Source organism: Mercenaria mercenaria, chromosome 18 (assembly GCF_021730395.1).
Source record: "Mercenaria mercenaria strain notata chromosome 18, MADL_Memer_1, whole genome shotgun sequence".
Lineage (NCBI taxonomy): Eukaryota > Metazoa > Mollusca > Bivalvia > Venerida > Veneridae > Mercenaria > Mercenaria mercenaria.
This window is the reverse complement of record NC_069378.1, coordinates 50,575,833-50,597,351: the sequence shown is the minus strand read 5'-3', so window position 1 is coordinate 50,597,351 and position 21,519 is coordinate 50,575,833. Positions and strand designations below refer to the sequence as shown.

The following is a 21,519-nucleotide window of genomic DNA, read 5'->3' as shown; positions in this document are numbered from 1 at the left end:
TTTTAAATGAAAACTATTTTTAATCTAAGAGAATGATCACTGATCATCTAGATTGGATATGTTGTTGTACACTCGGGTGGTTTTCATAAAATGGCATTTTTTTCGGCATATAAAATTGATATTCTTAATTACTAAAGACCAATCTTCGAATGATGGTCAATGATTTACTCGAGCTAGTGAATTTATTTCCATATAAAGAGAAATATTCTTTTCGTCTGAAAATCTCATTTAAAGTGATAATTAAAACAAGGATTTTTGTGATAGATGATTATTTATACTTTCGTATTTAATATATAACAGAGATGTACCGTGCAATTTAAAAAAGACATTTTATAAAATAAAAATAAAAAAACAAACTTGGCAAATTGAATAATTCAGAACAGGTATATATAATACAATGAACCTCACACCAGTCTGTGCAAAAATCCTCTGACAACCGGAATCCTCTGAAAACTGGACTTTTGGTCCAGAAAGGACCCGGTGTTCAGTGTTTTACTGTAACAGAATATAATCCAGTATCTATTCAAAGCATTGATATAGATCGTTGTCCTATATCATGAATATTTTCTACAGGTTCAACTCTCCCACCCACGCAGTATCAAACAGAAACGTCTATGAAAATAAAAACTGAAATTGATACTATACAAGTTGTTGATTTAATATCATTCTAGTTGGTTATTAATCAGTCAAAAAGCTTAAGTACGTAATTACAAAAGGTATCTCTTTTACATACACTCCACACAAAAAGATTTTTCTGTAAATAAATGCTGATTTAAAAAAGAGCACTTTGTATTACCTATTTAATATTCATTCAATACAAATGAAAATTTCAAAGTGAAATTATTCTATTATATTGTCTCGAAATGTTTTAAGATAAATACATCCTCTCTACGTTTCTTAAAATTATAGTAAATTAGAAAACGGCCAATTATGATGAAACACCTGTATCTCCGTAAAATACTTTTAAAGATTGAGAAACAAATCGGACATATAAAAGAATTCTCATATTGTCTCATATTGAATCGAAATTTCTTTACACTATTACATTAAAACAAAAAGTCTTATCTTACGCCACAATTTCTTTTATAGACGGTGGATGGAGTAGCTGGGAAAGCTGGGGTACTTGTAGTGCTACTTGTGGCGGAGGAATACGTACACAGACCCGAACTTGTACAAATCCGAAACCATCATTACTAGGGAAATCTTGTGATGGCACTCCGATACAAGTCAGCATCTGTAACAAGCAAACATGTCCTGGTAAAATATACATCGAACACATATCACTTATTATGACTTGAATGTCGCTTACATGATATACAAAATTCGTAAAAGATTGGGAAATATTCGCAAGAAATACACTTGGCATTCAGTTAGAATATATATCTTATAACTAATTAAAATAACCATTCATGTTTATGTTTGTCGAGGAAACGGCTACAGTTTTATAAATATTTAAAATATTTATAACTTTCAGTATTTTTAACTATTTGAAAATGCTTTCATATACTGCTGGAAAATAGAAACATAGGACACATGATTTGAGATGGATCAGTATTACATTTCTCTTTTAAAATAATATCAAACAACTTTCATTCATTAAAATTAATATAATCAAATATATGTCAAAATGTGTTGTAGCTAAATATTTCTCTTGTGTTTTGGAATCAAAAGATACTGTTCATTTATTTCAGATAGCAAAGTAGCTTTCACGGCTTATGGCATATCAGGAATAAGCACGCCTCTTGTGTTTCCTCAAGTTTTCGAGAATCATGGCAACGGGTATAACAATTCAACGGGGAAATTCACGTGCAAAATCCCGGGAATATATATTTTTTCATTTCAAATTTCAAAACAATTTTATCATAATACTGATTTAGTACAATGTTTCCTTCGTAAAAATTCAGTGTCTGTCATAGGCGCTATTCAGGATCCATACTATCAGTCAGCTTTCAACAATGACTTAAGTGGTTATTCATTAAGTTTGTCAGGAACATTTCATTTAAATATAAACGACACTGTCAATGTTGGACAATGTAGTGGAATCAGTACTGTCTATCCTGACTACAGATCCTCATTTACTGGAGTGCTCGTGACACCCGACAACTGATAATTACTTTCATATTTATTTGACTGTTGACAAAAGTTTGTTTTCTGCAATGGTTTTATTTACTATTGTAAACGGTTTTATTTACTATTGTAAAGATACACCATCTAGTAAATTTCCGAATATTATAAATAAACTGATATAGCTCCTGTTAAAAAGATAAAAACGGTAAAATGTGTATACGGGATAATTGAAAAAAAAAGAGTCATTGTTACTAAAAGGTAATGGGCACAGTTATGATAGCTCTACGGGAAATCAATGTGCATAGTTCCGAAAATAAATATGTATCAAATCTGATTTAGGAAAATATTTTTTATGAAAAAAATCAATTTTTGTCTCAGGCTATATTTTGCTATTGTCTTCTTTGGACACCTGTAAAATTTACCCTTTTTCTAATATTATCTATTGCGTTTTTAAGGATCCATACAATTTCGGAGGCGTTAGTTGTTATGATTTGTTGTTATTTTATAAATTTGCTGACTTTTTGTAGAGCTGTAACCACATCAAGGAACAGACAATGTTAAAAAGAAATTTATAGATACATTTAAAATTTAAAGATGCATATTAAAATTCTTTTTACTCATACATATAGTAAAGTGTAGTATTTTAAACCTAACACGAAGTACTGTTTATACACACAAACTTGTATTTATCTTATTACTATATCTTATACTATTACTTTATGTTGGTTTCAGTTTGTAGTAAATATTTTGTATTTGCTATTGTTAAACAAAGACTTTCAAATTACGAATATCGTTTTAATTACTGTATCAGTAACAGATAATGTTGTTCACTAACTGTCGGTGCAGATCGAAATATCTGATTCGAGGGTAACTGTTAAGGCGGTTACGGGGCTCTTAAATCTTAAGCCCCAGCCCCCAAATGCTATAAAATCCGTATTAATGAATCTCCCGTTCAAACAAAGCTACATCGATTTCTCAGTTGTTAGGGTACTGATGGAAGTCCTTATGTTGCCTTATATTTGGATAAAGTATATCCCAATTGTACACTGTGGGTGAAAAAAGATATCTCACTGTCTATTAGTCTGAGAAGAAATGTAATATAACAGATGGCTTACTTTAAGCACTTGATGTGTGTATTCAGATCCTCAACTTTGCAAAAATTATTTGTTTGAATACCGTATTTTCCAAATAATAGAATAAATAAATCAAATAAAACGAACGACTTTCTTTATAGCACTGTCTTTTCATAGTGGCATATTTCAAAGAAACGCGGGGAGTTAACGTCGTCAAAAAGGCACAACAGTGTAGAGATCCATTTGGATTTATTCTATGTAGCGTAACGTAATGTATTTTAAAATTTATAAAAAATATTTTCTGGATATAGAAATTTACATATACTATAAGGAAAAAAAGAGAGCAATTACCAAGGTGTTTGACATTTATTTAGTTTTCAATAAATCTGTATTGTCGGCTTTGCTCGAGAGATCACGCCTATTAGGAGAGCACTTGCACTAAGACACACTGTTCAAGATTTCGTTTGCGTTCTGTGAAAACAAATTATGCTGCATTCAGATACCATGTGTGTTGAGAGGCCACTTTTCCCTTTCCCTTAGGTGGTCTTTCAATGCAAGTTGTACTGTACAGATAATACATGAATCTTCTACATAAATGTAGTTCGATAGATGTCTTTTACAGCATGGGAGTCATCCGGTATGGGGCAATGCCAAATGGGATTTCTTGACATTGTTATCACAGGAAACTCTTGTTCTGTATGCAAGAATATACAGCATTGTATTTGTTTATGTGTTACCTATCTTACAAGTCCCGATTCAGTTGAAATATAGATAGGGCGCAAAATGAATATTTCTTATTAATTAACAGTGATTGATTTCAGCTGTAAAATGCACGGATGTATATCATTTGTACTGTTTTGTTTGTTTGTTTGTTTTGGGTTTAACGCCGTTTTTCAACAGTATTGTAAAAAATTCTTATCTTAATAAGTTTAGTATGCAGCCGGGGTAAGACATGACACTCTTTTATGAAGGTATTTTCACATGATTTAAGGATATGGGATCAAATTTGTTCTACTGATAAGAATTTTTGATTTCTTCAATTCTCTGCGAGCCTGAAAAAACATTAGTTTCTAAGACAAATAAGGGCAGAAAAAGCACAAGTCACCGAACTCGTTTTTATTTTATAGGGCATTTCCTTCGCCTAATGTTCAAGCATTTCTGAAATTAAGTAAAATTGAAAAGAAATATGTACTTTATAAAACATATAATATCCTACATAAGTTTATAGGGATTTCAGGTCTTACAGGTTATTATAAATACAAAGTGATATCAGTCTTATATAAGCATAAATGTCACTAACAAATCTCTTCCATTTTTACATGTTTGCATAATTACCTTACCAACTAATTTTTCAATGGGAAAAACGTATATATATAATATATCCATAAAAAAATTCTGCTGTTAAGATTTTAAAAATATTTTTCTGCTTTAATGACACGCAAAAATACTTCAAAATGGAAAGCAAAAAAGTTGGGGTAACCGTGTATGTAGGAGATATATTTAGAAATAAAACTTTTAAAACTGGTAAAATTTTATATCTTTAATTCTTATTGTTTTAATTTATACTTCCTAGATAAAACAAAGTGCTATGTTGAAAACTTTGATTTCAGTTGTAGTTTATCATTGTACATCCACATCAATTTTAGGCAAATGCCAGCCAAAAATAATGATGAAAAAAAAAATCGCAAAAAGTATAATTTGTTTGATTAAATGGTTCGTTTTTAGCGATATTTTAGTTATTTAGCATTAATTTTTGGCATAAATTTTGTCAGAAAGAAATTTTCGAAAAAAAAAAATTTTTCAAATGGCGCATACCCTGAAAGAAAACGCTCGTACATCCTTAACAAAGAATCTCAGTAGTTATAAACTGTTATACATATATAGAGTTCAGTGAAAAACATTGCGTTAATATGATCAAATCTCTTGAGTTGCTCAGTCAAATGTGCCTCAATAGCCTAGTGGTAGAGCGTCCGCTTCGAGAACGGAAGGTAGTGGGTTCGATCCCCAGCCGCATCGTACCAAAGACGTGAAAAATGGTACCAGTAGCTCCTTTGCTTCCATCAGGAATGAGGTGTCGAGAGTGATAAATATAAGTTGTAGAACTTGTTTCACAATCGACCTAAAATGAATTCGTATAGTATCAAATGTGCAACAAAAAACAACATTGCATCTTATAAAAAAAGCTAGAAATAAATATTCAAAATTCTGTTATAACAAAATAGAGATTAGTGATTTAAGTACGACAAATCTAAAGTCCGTGCCACCTTTACATTTACCTCGTTTCTGAGTTATCCATGTCTGTTAAGTTGTGCAGAAAAGCATTTTTATACACCGTACATCAATATCTCTAGACCTCTTTTTCATTTTTTTTTCAATAAAATTTATTTAAAAAAAGATCTTACTTTTTTGTCTTTCCGCGTATACCGTACGTAAATGCTAAATGACGTCACGTCGACTTTCCAATATGGCAGCGCCCGTAGCGCAATAATGGATCAACTCAAAATTAAGATGCCCGAGTTAATATTTGACAAAACTGTATTGGTCTGTGAATTTACATTATCATATCGAGTTAATACTTGAGAATTGATGTGCAGGCCACCGCAACGTAAGCCCCCACCCCCAAAACCCAGTAAACCTCAAGGGGTATTAAAGAAACACACAAACAAAATTGTGCGTGCGAACGCTTCGTTACTTTTATATCACATCGCCATTCTTATATTATTTTTTCTGTCACTTAAAACCTAACTTTACTCCAGTTGATGTAATCTAAATATAGAAATATTGAGTTTTCCTATATTAACTTGTTCATATTTTTATATTTGTAATGTATATTTAGGATCTAACATGAAATATCAGTTTCAGAAATTGTCACATTGAAATGTTCAATTTTTAAGTTCTTGCCCTCGACCCGTGTGTATTCGAACAACATACAAAAATCAACTTCAGCACCTTTTTATTTAATTGCAAACGCAAACTTGCAAATTATGCAGTTCTGCAAATCATCACTGAGGATCTAACGTATTATTATTAGAGATTTCTATTATTAAAATAATATTTAATACAAGCATTTGTTAGTCGTATCCGATTCGATTCACAACTTGCCTACATGTATAACATTAAAAGCAGTGAGTACATGACGTATCTATCGATTCTCGCAAGAATACAGGGTATACAGGGGGAATATTTAACATTGTTCATTTGGCAAATAGATTTTTTTTAGCCAGAATATGTGAAAGGATCGTTATTATCAGTATTTTTGTTATTCAACATAACATCCGTTTTAAGTTAACCACAAAATCAAAATATAAATATCTCTGATAGAAATATATCATAAATTCAAACATTTCAGAGCTATTCACGGTAGTACAGAAACGAAATTCATTCAAGCTCAGAAGCGCGCATCTGCATTTGGTTTACTCACAGAACAGTTCAACATTACGTTCTATGATAAAATCAGAAACAGATCTGTTGACACAAAAAACATAACGGCAATACGTAATTTCATGTTAATAAACAAATGGAGCGCCATGGAAGACGTGTGCAGTTTTCCCGCTAAAATAAGAAACGAAAACATATGACTGCATGAGATTAACATTTACACAGAGAGACAAATCCGGGTTTATTTGACATACATTTGAATGAGCAAGAAAACAAAGAACATTTTTTAAAAAAAAAATGACCCTTTAATAATCTTCAGCCAGATTTTAGTCTCCCAACGTGCATGTTTTTGATTCGATTTATTTGTATTTCTATTAAGGTTTCGGGGTATATATAAAATCCCTAGTCAGCTATAATGCATTCGTTCCGTTTTGGTGTGCATAATTATGTAAAATATGTGACACCTTGGTGTCTGATTTATGCAAGACAGTTCTCCCTCTCAAAGTACGTTACTCTTAAACAATATATGAGCCGTGCCATGGGAAAACCAACATAGTGGGTGTGCGACCAGCATGGATCCAGACCAGCCTGCGCATCCGCGCAGTCTGGTCAGGATCCATGCTGTTCGCTAACATTTTCTCCAATTCCAATTGGCTTTAAAAGCGAACAGCATGGAGCCTGACCAGACTGCGCGGATGCGCAGGCTGGTCAGGATCCATGCTGGTCGCACACCCACTATGTTGGTTTTCCCATGGCACAGCTCATATATACTTCCTATGTATCTATAAATAATCTGTGGACTTCTTGTATTTTTAGAAGAAATACGAACTGACAAAAACAAAAATCAAAGAAGTGGAATATAACGAATCTGTAACATGCACGTGTCTGAAATTCCTTCTGATCCGCTTCTATAAATATTTCCATAAATGAAATGCGAGCCTACAGGTTCTCGGACATGACCATTCTAACCTAAAATTGTAAAATACTGATGGCTACACATTGGCGTAGGAGCGATCTCAAAGTCAGGGCGGTGTTGCAGTGGGGAACCGACTAGCTAAACTTTCCTTTTTTTTTCGCTGAAAATTTAGAAAAAGAAAAACAGAAACAAAACGTTCTTCTCCTTATTGGTAATAGACATGGCATCAAATCCTTATCAGTACATCTAAATGCTCTCTCAAATGGGCTTTTCTGTTATTTCTAAGATTTTTTTTTAATCAAAAGTTAGGGAGGTGGAGGGGATGCATATGCTGTACCAACAGTCTCATAGTTGGGGGGGGGGGGGGGGGGGGGGGTCCCTCTGGTCTTGCTGCTCCTACGCCTGTGTTACACTTTCTCCTTAAACATTTTATTACGTTTTATTCGCTCGCGCGCCTCGAGTAATGCAGGTCTGTCTAATCCATTGGAGCCGAACACAACATAATTAAATGTTATATCGGATTTATATGATCAAGCTGCCTTTTTAATAACCATATTATATATTTCAAAACTTGTTACATTATACTTATGTAGAGAAAGTTAACACAGGCAACGTGTGAATTGTGATACGCGTGTGAACACGGCGGGAAAACAGAATAATCAATCGGTCTCCGTGAACTTTATCAACTTATTAAGAATTAAGACCTTGCGCGAGATACAGTTATTAATCCGTGCTCGTTTACTCTGAAAGAAAAAAGAAAACAGAAGTCACGTAACACTTCCGACGATTATGGACATAACCTGTGAAATTTAAAAGCATAATCCAGACTGCAAATTCAACAGGAATGTACGACATAAAAAGATTTTAATGGACAGAAATAAAAAGAAAATATCAAATTTTGGTTTAAAAATCTGCATGGCAGATGTCCGATGAGTTGGACGGATGCAAATTTTAAGAGTAAAATATGACTTAGGTATTTTACGGAAAGAATAAAAAATGTTTCAGCTCTCATTACCGTAAAATATTCATAAATGATTTGAACATAGTACTTATGTGTTCTAAACCTGTTCCTGTTGCTGCTCTGATGGACAATAAAAGTTGATAAAATGATAGATCAGTTTTGTTTTGTTTTCTATAACTGGAAGCGGCGGTTATAAATAACTAAAAATTCTACGCTGTATGACTGATTTCTGGACTTCATACCAGTTATTTATGTCAGAGAGAATGGGTTCGCGGTAAAGAAATCTGAATTAGCAACCTTCGGAGCAAGAGTCAGTCACACTCTTAAAGGGACATGCTTTCATATAAACAGCCAAATTTCAAAAAAATAAATAAAACAGACAGATTCTAGAAATTGATAAAATGATAAACAGGCATTGTTTAAATATATATTTCAAAACGTATAATATAAAGGTGAATATTTTATTGAAAAGTGATATTGTAAAAGGAATTGGATATGTGGCGGACTGGAAAGACTTCAATAAGGATGCGAAAATACAGGTTATCTTTGAACCATGTGTTTGGAAATGATGTTTAGTTTAACAAATCATCGTTTCAAGGGCATGCCATGTGCGATTGGTGCCTGAATTTCATCGATAACTTTTTCTAACTACTTTACCCGATACCGGCATCAATTTCTATTGCTCACATGTTATGTTGTTCTTTACCCATGGCTCAAAAGAATATTTTTTCAATACCTGCTTAAAAAATAAACAAAACAAAAGATTGTACTGCTGTGTACTGAACAAAGTGTGACACAATCTTATACTTAAAGCATTAATTCCAACCATTGCCCGTTTCGGAAGGTCAACATAGTTATTGCTGTAAGTATCACCCAATGTACAGTAAAATGCATAGTCTAATCACCATCCTCATCATCATCATCACGATATTTTACTTAAGCATTTACAAGCTCATCGTCATCATCACCATCATCATGAAGATACCATTAAAATGATGAAATAGAACAGCTAATAAATAACAACAATTTCTTTAGTAACAACAGCAGCAACGAAAATGATAATCATTGTGATCATCATCGAAATCGCCCCTTCCAACATCCTCATAAGAATTGCCTTGATCACTAGTCGCTTTCATCAATATCGTCTTTTTCTGTACATAAATCTACTAAACCTATTCTAGTATACTTTATATTATCACCATCGGCAATTATTATTTACAGAACACGTTTCTGGTATTGGTGGGGGTATAATTGTTGTTTTTTGTAATGTTTTAACTGTTATTTTCCGAATAAATTTGTCAAAAGTTCCAAAAGGTTAAATAAAATAAATAATACAAAATATTTAATGTTGTTAATAAGCAAAATTATCTATAAAGAGACCCGCGATTCCCTTCCTGACTTGCACACAACACATCCATTGTCCATACCCTACTTTTTATTATAATAATATTAAAAACATTAAATCATTTAAAACTTAATCAAAAACGCAGTAAATTATTGTTCACATATCTATGTCGCGTTGTACAATACACATCTTATAATTATACAAAACACGCCTCGTTGAATATGCCATGTCGGCTAACAATATGTACTTTAAAACCACTCAGATAAGTATGTTTGACCATGTCGTTTTACGAATAATCTATGTTTATAAATTGCTGCCATTTTTTAATTATTAAATATTTTTCTAACCTGTTTTTTTTTTTTTTTTTTTTTTTTTTTTTTTTTTTTTTTTTTTTTTGTATTTTCTGGCCGAAAGCGGTTTACATGTATTTACGGTAAAAACAAAATAGCTATTTACGATCGCGCTTTATGAAATTGTACAGGTATTTTTGTACAAAATCGTCCGTTTTTATATAATTTTACTTGACATTATGTCAATGTCTTATTAAAAAAGGCAATAGAACTCAAGCTATATTTATTATCAAGCAGTGCTGAAAGTTTGAAGCGATAATATTAAATAATAAATGCTCTATGCGCGCTTTTGTGTACGTGACGCCTCAGTTTAGCGATATTTCGTTAAACTAACAGATTACCTGTTTCTTTACGGTCATAATAGGCTGTTACTCGCTGCTCCAATATTTTATTTTATTTTGTTGGGCTTAATATCGCACCGACACAATTATAGGTCATATGGCGACTTTCCAGCTTTGATGGTGGAGGAAGACCCCAGCTGCCCCTCCGTGCATTATTTCGTCACGAGCGCGCACCTGGGTAGAACCACCGACCTTCCGTAAGCCAGCTGGATGGCTTCCTCACATGAAGATTTCAACGCCCCGAGTGAGGTTCGAACCCACATCGATGAGGGGCAAGTGATTTAAAGTCAGCGACCTTAACCACTCGGGCACGGAGGCCCCTCGCTCCTCCAAGGTCCTCGCTCGGGCCCTTCTGTCCCCACGGTGAGTCCAACTGACAGCGTGAATCAACTAGTAAATGACGATAGCAGCATCATCATTGACAGGGTTGAAGTTGGCATGATTTATCTTATTCGCCCGCCTAGCATTGGCATTTCGACCGGCAGCGCCTTGTTGCCTTGGCCCAAGAGCAGCACGAGTCCTCCTCCGTACACCGCAGCCACGTGATATAATAAACTTAGTTTTTGTGGCAGCAAGAAAAAATTGAGTTTTCAGCAAATCAGTTTTATCTCCGGTGTTGAATCGAGAAAGAGAAATTTGCACGGATTTATTGTGCTTATATACCGTTAGTTAAACTGGTACCCGGCTTAATGATACGATACAGACCAGAAACCATGCATAACGGACGATAATACCCGAAGGTCATCAATTGCTTAGTGACGACTAGCAAGGGTGTTTACAGTTTTTCCTTGCAAAGTAAAGTACATTATTTGCAGGAGAAAATAATTTCTATTACTTCATTATCGAAAATAGTCTCTCAAATTTTCAATCAGTTTTAATTTTAGCATTTCATTTGTAATAGAGTGTATTTTTAAGTCAGTAGCGAAACAAATAAAATGCTGTTGATTTAACTATTAGAAACTGTTTGAAAGTTCCATGTACCATGCTAAAGAATAAGGCCAGGGCCGTACCTGCCCAAGCACCTATATGCCCGTGCGTATAAATAGAAATAAAGGCTTGAAAAAAAGAAAATGATTTTAAGGAGACAGATGCAATAAAAATCGAACCCTTACCCGGGTCAGGGTAATCTTTACACCACTGACGAAATTAAAACAAATTTCAAAACAAAAACTGTATTACATAATAAAACATTCTTAAACAATATTGAGATTTGATCTTCGATGTCCAGTCGCTTTCTTTTTCTAACAGTATAGGTAAAGTGTGTATGATGTTGCATATTATCGCTGTTTATATACGGTATACGAATGATGTTTGTAAACAAGTTCTCCTAAGCGGGAAGTTTTGAAATGTCGTCTTCACCCTATCCTGATGTTTTTATTGAATCATCTGTTAGCTTGTCATGTGGTGATAAGTTAGCCCTGTTCTCAGAGCGATGGGATGCCCAGGAATACAAGTTTCTAACTATGAGGTTTGTATTTTATTCTCCCCAAAATATAAATAAAGCTGTTCAAATCTCAACATACATGTATAGCCTACAACAGATTTAGAATAGGTTTAAAATGCAGGTCATTTGAATTATATGCCGTACATTGAATTATTATTACAAACTGTTCTGTAATGTATAAACATGTAATTGCGCTTTGAAAACAACCTGATTTAAACGAAGTATGAGGGCAAGAATGTCAAATTTTCCACGCACAAGTGGCTAAAATATTCATTCTCTGTTGATGGGGTTTACTTTGCACCATGTTTCTTGTTCTGCGAGCAAGACCCAACGTGCAAAGCCCTGTCGAAAGTTCCTGTTTCAGATTGGAGCAACATCAAGAAGATAATTGAAAAACATGAAACTTCTGTGTATCACGCAGATCAGGAAATTGGAGCCGACAACTTCTTAGCTGTAATGAGAGGGGAGAAAAAAGATATCGAGTGTTCCATTGCCACTCAATACAACGTTCTTGTTAAAAAAAAACACCTCACCCTTACCGGGATCGTTGACACTATAGTGTATGTGGAAAACAGACCATTGCTTTACGGTGGCATGAAGATGAAATGGGAGATTTCAAGGCTCAATTGAAATTTCAGGCTAATCACAACACTTTGCTAAATACGCATCTGCAAGAAGGGGACCCCCGGACAATGTACACATTCCCTAACATACAGAATGAACTGATTGGAATCATAGGACATATGATATCAAGCCAAATAATAAACCGTTGTAACGTCGCTGGCGTTTTGGGGTTTATTGCTGACGAAGCAATGGATGCTGCTACAATGGAGCAGGTTGCCTTCTGTGTCAACTACGTACACGAGGACCAAATTTGGCAGGAGTGTGCTAGCACGAATGGGGAGGCTTTGGCGACTGCATTGCCGCAGAATCTTCAGGAGCTAGGTAAGTCATTTCTGGATACAAATGAACGGGAAGCAATCATTATCGTCTAAACGAGTTACATGCTTAGTTTATACTTATTTATTTTAGCTCGATTGTGAAGAAGGCTTGAACCTTATCGAGTCACTCTCGAGTCCGTACCGTGAAAAACCAGTACTGCTGTCATATTAGGATTTACGGTCGTGACCCTGTTGTGGCTCTAAACCGAAACCGCCGGGATTAGCGACAGACACTTTAACCTCTACACCACCGTTATGTGCTTATTCGACTGTTCATTTTATAAAACAGTACCAGTATATAAATAATGTGTCACAAAACGTGCACTTTTCTGTTTTCATGTACGTTGATGAAGCCATTCTATATAGATAGCATTTATTTTTGATAATCGCTTATCATAATCCAAAAGTGTATTGAAATTTCTACATTATTCGCTCCATAGAGGAAGCTACTAAATACAGAATTGTCTTGAAATTACGCGTTATTTATGACAAATGAAGTGTTATTATCACGCAGGAGTTGACCTCGACAAAATGCCCGGACAAGGATACGATGAGGCCAGTAATATGTCTTGTGTATTCAGAAGGGTGCAGGCTAGTATCAGAGAACAGTACCCCGAAGCAATCTACACCATTGTAAGGCCCACTGTCTGGATCTGACCATTATATGACGATGTGAGCCGCGCCAATATAAAGGAGAGAAAGCGGCTTCAGTTCTTCTGTGAAACAAGATGGGCAGCATGAGTAGACGCCCTTCACACATTTCTGTAACTTGGAAAAGTAAATGACATTGTCAAAGCTTCAAACGACACTGGGATTATGATAAGGCTGCTACAGGTAGACGGTTATTTCGCAATTTCCTCAGTATGTTCGATACAGGGCGTCCGAAAATTTGTCGTGTACTCTCCTATACAGCAAATTTAGGATAGGGCTATCTCCCTCTAACCTCCTAGCAGCCTACCCAGACTATGTGTGAATTAAACATTATAATATTTAAATATAGTTAGAATAGGTATTTAACGTACTATATACATGATCTGTCGACATGTTTTAAATTAATGAAATATCTAAAAATATAATCAAATTTCTTAAAATCAATAGCATGTCATATATTTATTTGATTTATCACAGATGCAAATGTAAAGAGCCCGCCCGCTTAGCTCAGTAGGGAGAGCGTTGGTCTACGGATCGCAGGGTCGCTGGTTCGATCCCCGGGCGGGGCGTATGTTCTCCGTGACGATTTGATAAAAGACATTGTGTCTGACATCATTCGTCCTCCACCTCTGATAATTCATGTGGGGAAGTTGGCAGTTACTTGCGGAGAACAGGTTTGTACTGGTACAGAATCCAGGAACACAAGTTAGGTTAACTGCCCGCCGTTACATGACTGAAATACTGTTGAAAAACGGCGTTAAACCCAAAACAAACAAACAAACAAACAGATGCAAAGAACAAATCTACCTGTCGAACACTGCAGAGAACTATTCAGAGGGGTACAGGCTAATTTAGACGTCGACGAGGCGACGTTTGTGAGGGAATGTGCAAGATGGCGAACTTGGACAGACCCTACACTTGCAGACGGACGTCCGTTGGCCACTGAGGACCTTTCAGCTAGCCTCCGTCTAGCTCGGAAAGAATCATTTCCAAACATAAGAATGTGCATGATGCTTCTTACTGTTATGCCAGTGTCAACGGCGACCGCAGAGAAATCATTCTCTACCATGCGTCGGGTGAAAACATATCTGAGGAGCACCATGGGAACTTAGAGACTGAGCGGCCTCGGGTTGATAAACATTTATCAGGAGATGCAGATGAAGTAGTAGACATCTTTGCAAATAGAAACATTCGCAGGCTTGCATTTGTGTCCAAAGTCTAGCGACAAAATAGAATGGACATGTATCACTCTATGTGCCATATATCATGTCATTCGTTATTATACGAATTTTATTATTACATTTTGTAATGAAATTTAGTGTCTTGTTTTACAAAAAAACGTTAACATTAGCTCTCCAAGCACCCCTGAAATCAGATACGCCCCTGAAGGCCAAAGCTATATTTTCCTTTTTTTAATGATTTACAATCTTTAGAACTAACAGGCAAAAAACCCATATACAGTCGATCCCGCGCTAAATGCCGCCAACCAAAATGTAATTACAATAAAACTAAATGTGGTCATTTATCTTCCCATTTAAACAATAATAAAATATGCACCCATTGAGACCGCCATCGGTCCTAAAATATTCAAAAACATTTTCTTTTTTCACTTAGGGTAGTCGTTCAGGTTTGACTGTATAAGCAGTGTAAAAATTTGTGTTTTCATCAAGAATTTGGACTTGACAAATGTAAAAGCATGTCAGCCAATGTCATAAACGCAATGTCTCAACTAAATGGTAACGAATAATCGAGGCACGTTATATTATATGGACTGGATTGAAATAATAGAGTAGGCAGAAATTATAGCTCTTGCGTGCCTACTGCAAAATAACATAAATTTATTTTTCAAGAGAACATATATTCCTTTAATGACATTCAAATGTATACAATAATTTTAAGAAAACTACAAAAGAATGTATAAGTCAAATAAATTTTAATGTTGCTCTATCAGTACAAAACGCTTAACTCGTACATGGAACGAATGATCAGTGTAAGAAATGTAAAGTAAGATATAGTTAAAAGAAAACAATTCATTATATTTAAAAAAAATGAATCGTTTTAACGTTATTAATAATTCCAGACCACAAGGTTGCCTTCTCGGCTTGGGGCACAATAGGAACTTCACCAGATAACTTTGCCATACATATTTCAAAAGAGTAAGGTACATTAACAGATCACGTTACATTTTATATTTATCGAAATGCAATTCAAGAAGTAGGTGCTTACGCAGATCCTTATGGAGGTGGTTTCCATGACGAATGTGCATATTCTTTCAGTATATCAGGCGCATTCAATCTAAGCAAAGACGACTGGGGTATGCTGGGGTATCCAGCTGTTAGCACAGACATATTACCCTCATTAACAGGATTCTAAATGACACCCGATTACTGATTATCGTTTGTACGTACAGTCGTCTGTTCACTTGTGTCCATACTGATAATAGATATTGCTTAAATATTATCATATTGTATGCTAATGCTTTATGTATTTAGAACAGTTTTATATTTACCATTACACAAGAATAATCGGTGTATGCATCAGATTGAGTATTCAATGTTTGTTTAAAATATATAATCATAACAATAACAAAGAAAGGGGTATTTAATGTAATGTTGTTGTAGTTTATACAAACAATGCCTTAATCAACAAATGCCTTCTTGAAATTTGGCGGTTAAGAAAATGAAAAGGAATTTAGAACAGAATTATTTTCTGTGCGATGTTGATTTTGACAGACAAGAGTAAAAGTTTCATGTTTTCATTCCAGTACCAAAATTTCTGTGTCTGAGGTTAAAACACTAAGATTGGGAACAAGTCTTAGAATGCAACTCTGTCATTGGTTAATTTTAAACAATTGCGATCAAAATTAACCGATCAAATTGGAGTAATGAGACTGGTCTCCAAATTCAGTTCAATCACCTTGGAACCAGGTTCCTTCTATTTGATTATAACCGCCCATAATATCATCGTTTGCTGCCAATTGGTTGCAGATATATTGTATGTTTATTTCTCTGACAATTGATCTCATATGGCGACTTTTTGATGGTATAGGAAGACTCCATGTGCCTCTCCAGGCATTATTTCAGACATGAGCGGGCATCTAGGTATAACGACCGACCTTCTGTAAGCCAACTGAATGGCTTCCTCACATGAATAATTCTTATCCCAAACGAGATTCGAACTAATATCAGCGAGGAGCAATTGATTCAAAGTCATTGACCTTAATCACTCAGCCATGGAGGTCCTTCTAATAGTTCTGAAGTTCAACAAAATTTATCGAAACCGATACTTACAATGTATAGGTTATTAAATTTGTATCGAGAAATATGCATGAGTAATGCAGCGGAAAAAAAAATGGATCACAAGGAATGTTCTTTAAGTTCAAGGTTGTTTAGTTCTGCCCATTGTTTTTCTCGGATAGGCCTAATTTATCATTTCAACTGGGGACCATACGCAACTTTTCATTGAAGTGCACTTTAGTGCATCATTGACGGTAGCATGATCACCAACGAATGAACACGTCTGCGGATATCTCGTATATATATTGTACTCTTAACAAGTGCAAAGGTCGAGTTCTGCTCAAACCGGGGCCAGGGGTTTCTTGTCCACAGTTTGTCTTAGCTACTACTGACAGAAATGTACGGAAACTTTACAGGAAGCTTCACTCTAAAGAGGAGATGCGTACATTGCCTTCTTATTCCGGTCAGATGATTTTTTTTATTGCCTTTTGATCATTGAACATAAGCACACTATAGAAACTTGAAACTGTTTTATTTGATTAAACGCCTATTTTTACGTAAAACATATTCAATGGCGTTTTACAAACACATAAAGAAACATTTACGTCTAAAAATTAAAACATTTTAAAAGATGAAAGAAATAAATGAGCATAAGTATCATTGTGAATAAACAATTAAGTAAGTATTAAATAAAAAAATCAGGCATCTTAAAACATAAGAAGATAAGATTAATTAAATATTAAAATATTAAGATATAGTAAAATAGTTGTTTTGTTAGTAAGTAAGTAAAAAGTTATTATAGTGACATGTCCATAAGTTATTAAACAGTGAAGAAATTACACATATTCGAATGTATTTACACAGTAAATATTATCCAGTTCATGTAACCATAGCATCTTTAAAATCACGACACATGCTCTAAAAGAGTGAAAAGTAATCTCTAAAATAATGCGTTTTCAACTTCTTTTTGAAAACATCTAACATCTGTTTCTGAGTTCCTTATTTCGAGAGGCAATTCGTTCCAGAGTTTAGGTCCAACAGTACTAAAACTTTTGTCACTGAACATTTTGCGCTTATTGAAAGGAACAACGATGCACTCAGTAACGGAATTTGAAGAACGCAAGTTCCTTGTCTGAGTTTGTTTTATGAGAAGTTCTGAAAGATATTTTGGAGAATTTCCGACTGAACAATTTTACACGTAGGTGAGCATCTTGATTCTGGCTTGCCAGTGAAGATCATAGAGCGCTTGTTTGGATTTGTCATATTTTCTTCGATTTAGGACAAGTTTTGCACACATGTTTTGAATTCGTTGCATTTTGTTTATCTCGCTTTGAGCAATACCATACAAAATGATAGGACATTGTTCTAGTTCTTGTATTGCCTGGGATTCTACTGTTGAAGATGATTGTTTAAAGCGTTTATTAGCAGTGTGGTCATCCGCAAAGCTGTAAACTGAAATCGATGGTGGAATAACATCAAACAGTTTTCTAGCATATGTCAAACAGAGCCACGGTCCTAAGCAACTCCCTTGTGGAACGCTACAATGTAACTGGCGTGGAAAGGACATGGTTGAATTGACACTTACACGGCATCTTCTGGGTCGCAGATAGGAATCAGCCCAGTTCAATGCTGTTCGACAAACGCCATTCTGCTTGTTCAACACATCAACGAGAATGTCATGGTCTACAGTATCAAAGGCGGCATTGAGATCGATGGCAATTAGCGCCGTAACTTCTTGCTTTTCTATAGCATCCAGTACATCATTTACTAGACGTAACAATGCTGATTCATAACAACTTTTTTCCTGTGAGCAGATTAGTTTTGGGGTAGAAGATATTGTTCATTTACATGATCGCTTAGTTTGAACAGAGCTGCTTTTTCAATTAGTTTTGACAAAAGCGAGAGGTTACTAACAGGCATGTAGTTTGCAAATTCAAGTTCGAGTCCCACTTTCTTCAACAAAGGTCTTACAATTGCCTATAGCACCATTTCGTATTCCTTAGGAATTCTTATCTCAATTCAGCGAAACTTCATTGCAAGCTTTACTCCCAATAGAAGATACGCATATTACTCTTGTTTCGATTGAATGAATTTTCACTGAGTCATTGCCCTTAATTATTCGACATTAATACGGTAGTGGCATCCTTGTCTTGAGTATTTCCAATAAACAATGGTTTGAATTCAGCGAAAATTCAAAGGGAGCTTTACTTTTAAAAGAAGTTCGGAAGTTGCCGTCGTGCTCCGGTCGGTTGATTTTAAACTGAGTTATTGCCCTTTGATTATTCACTGTGGTACCCTCCTTGTTCGAAATGTTTCTCAGCAACCACTGGATTGAAGTCAGCGAAAATTCGTACGAAGTTTAACTCTCAATAAGAGATGCGCATGATGTCTACTTTTTTCGGTCGTACTAATTTTCGCTGAGTTATTGCTCTATGATAATTCAACATTAATAAAGTGTATTTTATGATATTTCTATTTTTATCTCTAGTGTCCGCTATCAGGGACTAAACGCCCCCATTTAAACAAATATGGGAGATGACCTTACATTATTACTACTGACAGTTTGAAAATATCCACCAAGCTCTTCCTATCGGGAAGTCATTTAGAGGTATCACTACTTTTGGCTCTAGTGGACCCTAAAAAGGAATAAGCACTCCCATTCAACAAATTTAGTACAAAACCTTAAAACCTTAAAAGGCAAGGCAATGCTGTTTTGATGTTAATTCCATCTGCTGGGATTTCTGTATTCATTTAAAGAAGTAAAAGTATTTTCAAAATCGACTACAAAATGAGAAAGTTATGAGCATTTAAATATTTAATAAAAACGGCAGCAAATTTGTTTCCATGGCAACAAAAAACAAAATGGCGGATTTATTAAATTTCTGGACACATGTTTGAATTATATTTATTCATTTCTGTAAAACAATTTCTTTACTTTTTTCCGTGTATAACGAAAGAAATTATTAAGGTTTATATATCTTACACCCAAGAAAATATAAAATTAGTCTATTTAAAAGGTTATTTGCTAAATAAAGAAATTAGCAGTGTGTAAATGACGTCATAAACACACAAAATGGCTGCCTCCGTAATAAGCCATTTTCTAAAATTTCAAAGTTCCATATCTTTTTCCGTGATAAGCCATTTTCTAAAATTTAAAAGTGCCATATCTTTTTCAATAGTGGTCCGATTTTAAAAATTCTTTCAGCTTTATTAAATGCTTGAGGATGGCTTTTATATAGTATTAACTAATTGTCCTTTAAAAATAATGTAACAGACCAAGTTTAAACAATATTTAAAGGTATTTCTGTTTTTAGCTCTAGTGTCTCTTAAAGGGATCAAGTTCGATGACAATCTATCAACCGCTAGTTTTAAGAAGCTGTTTAAAGGTAATTCTGTTTTCAGCGCATGCGGCTACTCATTGGAACCAAGTGCCTCATTTGAACAAACATTTGAGCGAACATGATGATGCTACAGACCAGATATGATGTAGATCCATCAATCAGTTCATCAGAAGAAGTTGTTCGAAGTTGTTTTTTTTCTAGTTTCAACTCTAACGGCCCTAAAGAGACGAAGGATCCCAATTGCATCAGTTTGGGAAAAAACTTTGAATGATACTAGAGACCAAGTTTGAAGAAGATCCATAAAGAGCTTCACAAGATGAACTCGTTGAGATGTATTTCTATTTTAACTCTAGTGATTCCTAAAAGAGACAAAGTGTTCGCATTTGAAAATAATTGGGACAGGACCTTATATTGATGCTACATTCCAAGCTGGAAGAAGATAACCAACATCTTCATGAGAAGAAAGCGTTTGCATGTTGTTTTTTCTAGTTTTTCTGTACGGGCACATTCAAGTGACCAGACCCCACCGTTTGATCAATTGCGAGAGGACTTCAAATGATGTTAACTTCCATTAGTGTACGCCACTTTTACAAATAACTATCCAAACCGAGAATAATCAGACACAAAACACTTATCAACTAGGTTTTTGTTATAAAAAGGTTCTTTGAACGTTTTGTATCGTTGCGTCACTCGGTCAAAATTTCACTTTCCTTAAATATGTTTTCCAAACCCTGTTAATCTGTCTTCGGAGTTGCTTTCAATATCTATATTTCGAAAAACAAAATTACAATATTCTTTGTTCGCACACTATATAAATAGCTCTGCTTCACCCTATCTGTAATGATATTAATGTTCTATACTATTTAAAAAATGATTGAAAGAAGAAAGCGTGTACTTTTATAACGTATTTTCTTTTTCTTTTTATAATGTGCTAGAGTATATTATTAGTATGGTTAAACAGCTGGGATTACTATTTAACTATACAATATTGGACACAGTTTCAGATACATTGTGCATTTGTTAACAAATTGATCCAATACCAAACTCAACCATCCAATATGAGAGTTACATGATATAATTATAACTATTTAACGGACGGCTGCCGAAGTCCTTGTGTCAATACGACCGCCCTCGGCCTTCAACTTTGGGTCAATACGACCATCTCCGGGCAAATATCAAGGCTAATGTAGAAGTATTTGTTAAAGGATACTATAGAAGAACTATTTCAAATTTACATAACATACAACATGTGAAACAATATTTAAGCCCAACATTGACAGAAGACGTATAACTTAGTTCCAATCCATCAGGGTTCACTTTATTTGGAATGTATTTGTCAGAGTGTTTTAGCCTTTAATTTCCCTAATAACAAAATATCCGTTTGCTATCTTGTAGGTAGACTACTATTTAGAGACTCAAATTTCTCATTCATCCATTTAACCTTAGATTCAACATCTGCCTATGAAAACTCTCAA

The 21,519-nt window shown here is 34.7% G+C and overlaps 1 protein-coding gene across 1 annotated transcript in view; it reads left to right on the top strand.

Moving 5' to 3' along the window:
* Positions 1 to 5,567, top strand: part of LOC123537808 (uncharacterized) — a 29,180-nt gene extending 23,613 nt beyond the window's left edge. The window contains exons 3-4 of the mRNA XM_045321643.2: positions 1,090 to 1,257; positions 1,692 to 5,567. Of these exons, the coding sequence (XP_045177578.2) occupies positions 1,090 to 1,257; positions 1,692 to 2,107 (584 nt within the window). The 3' untranslated portion in view covers positions 2,108 to 5,567. The remainder of the gene's footprint in view (positions 1 to 1,089; positions 1,258 to 1,691) is intronic.
* Positions 5,568 to 21,519: the final 15,952 nt, after the last annotated feature.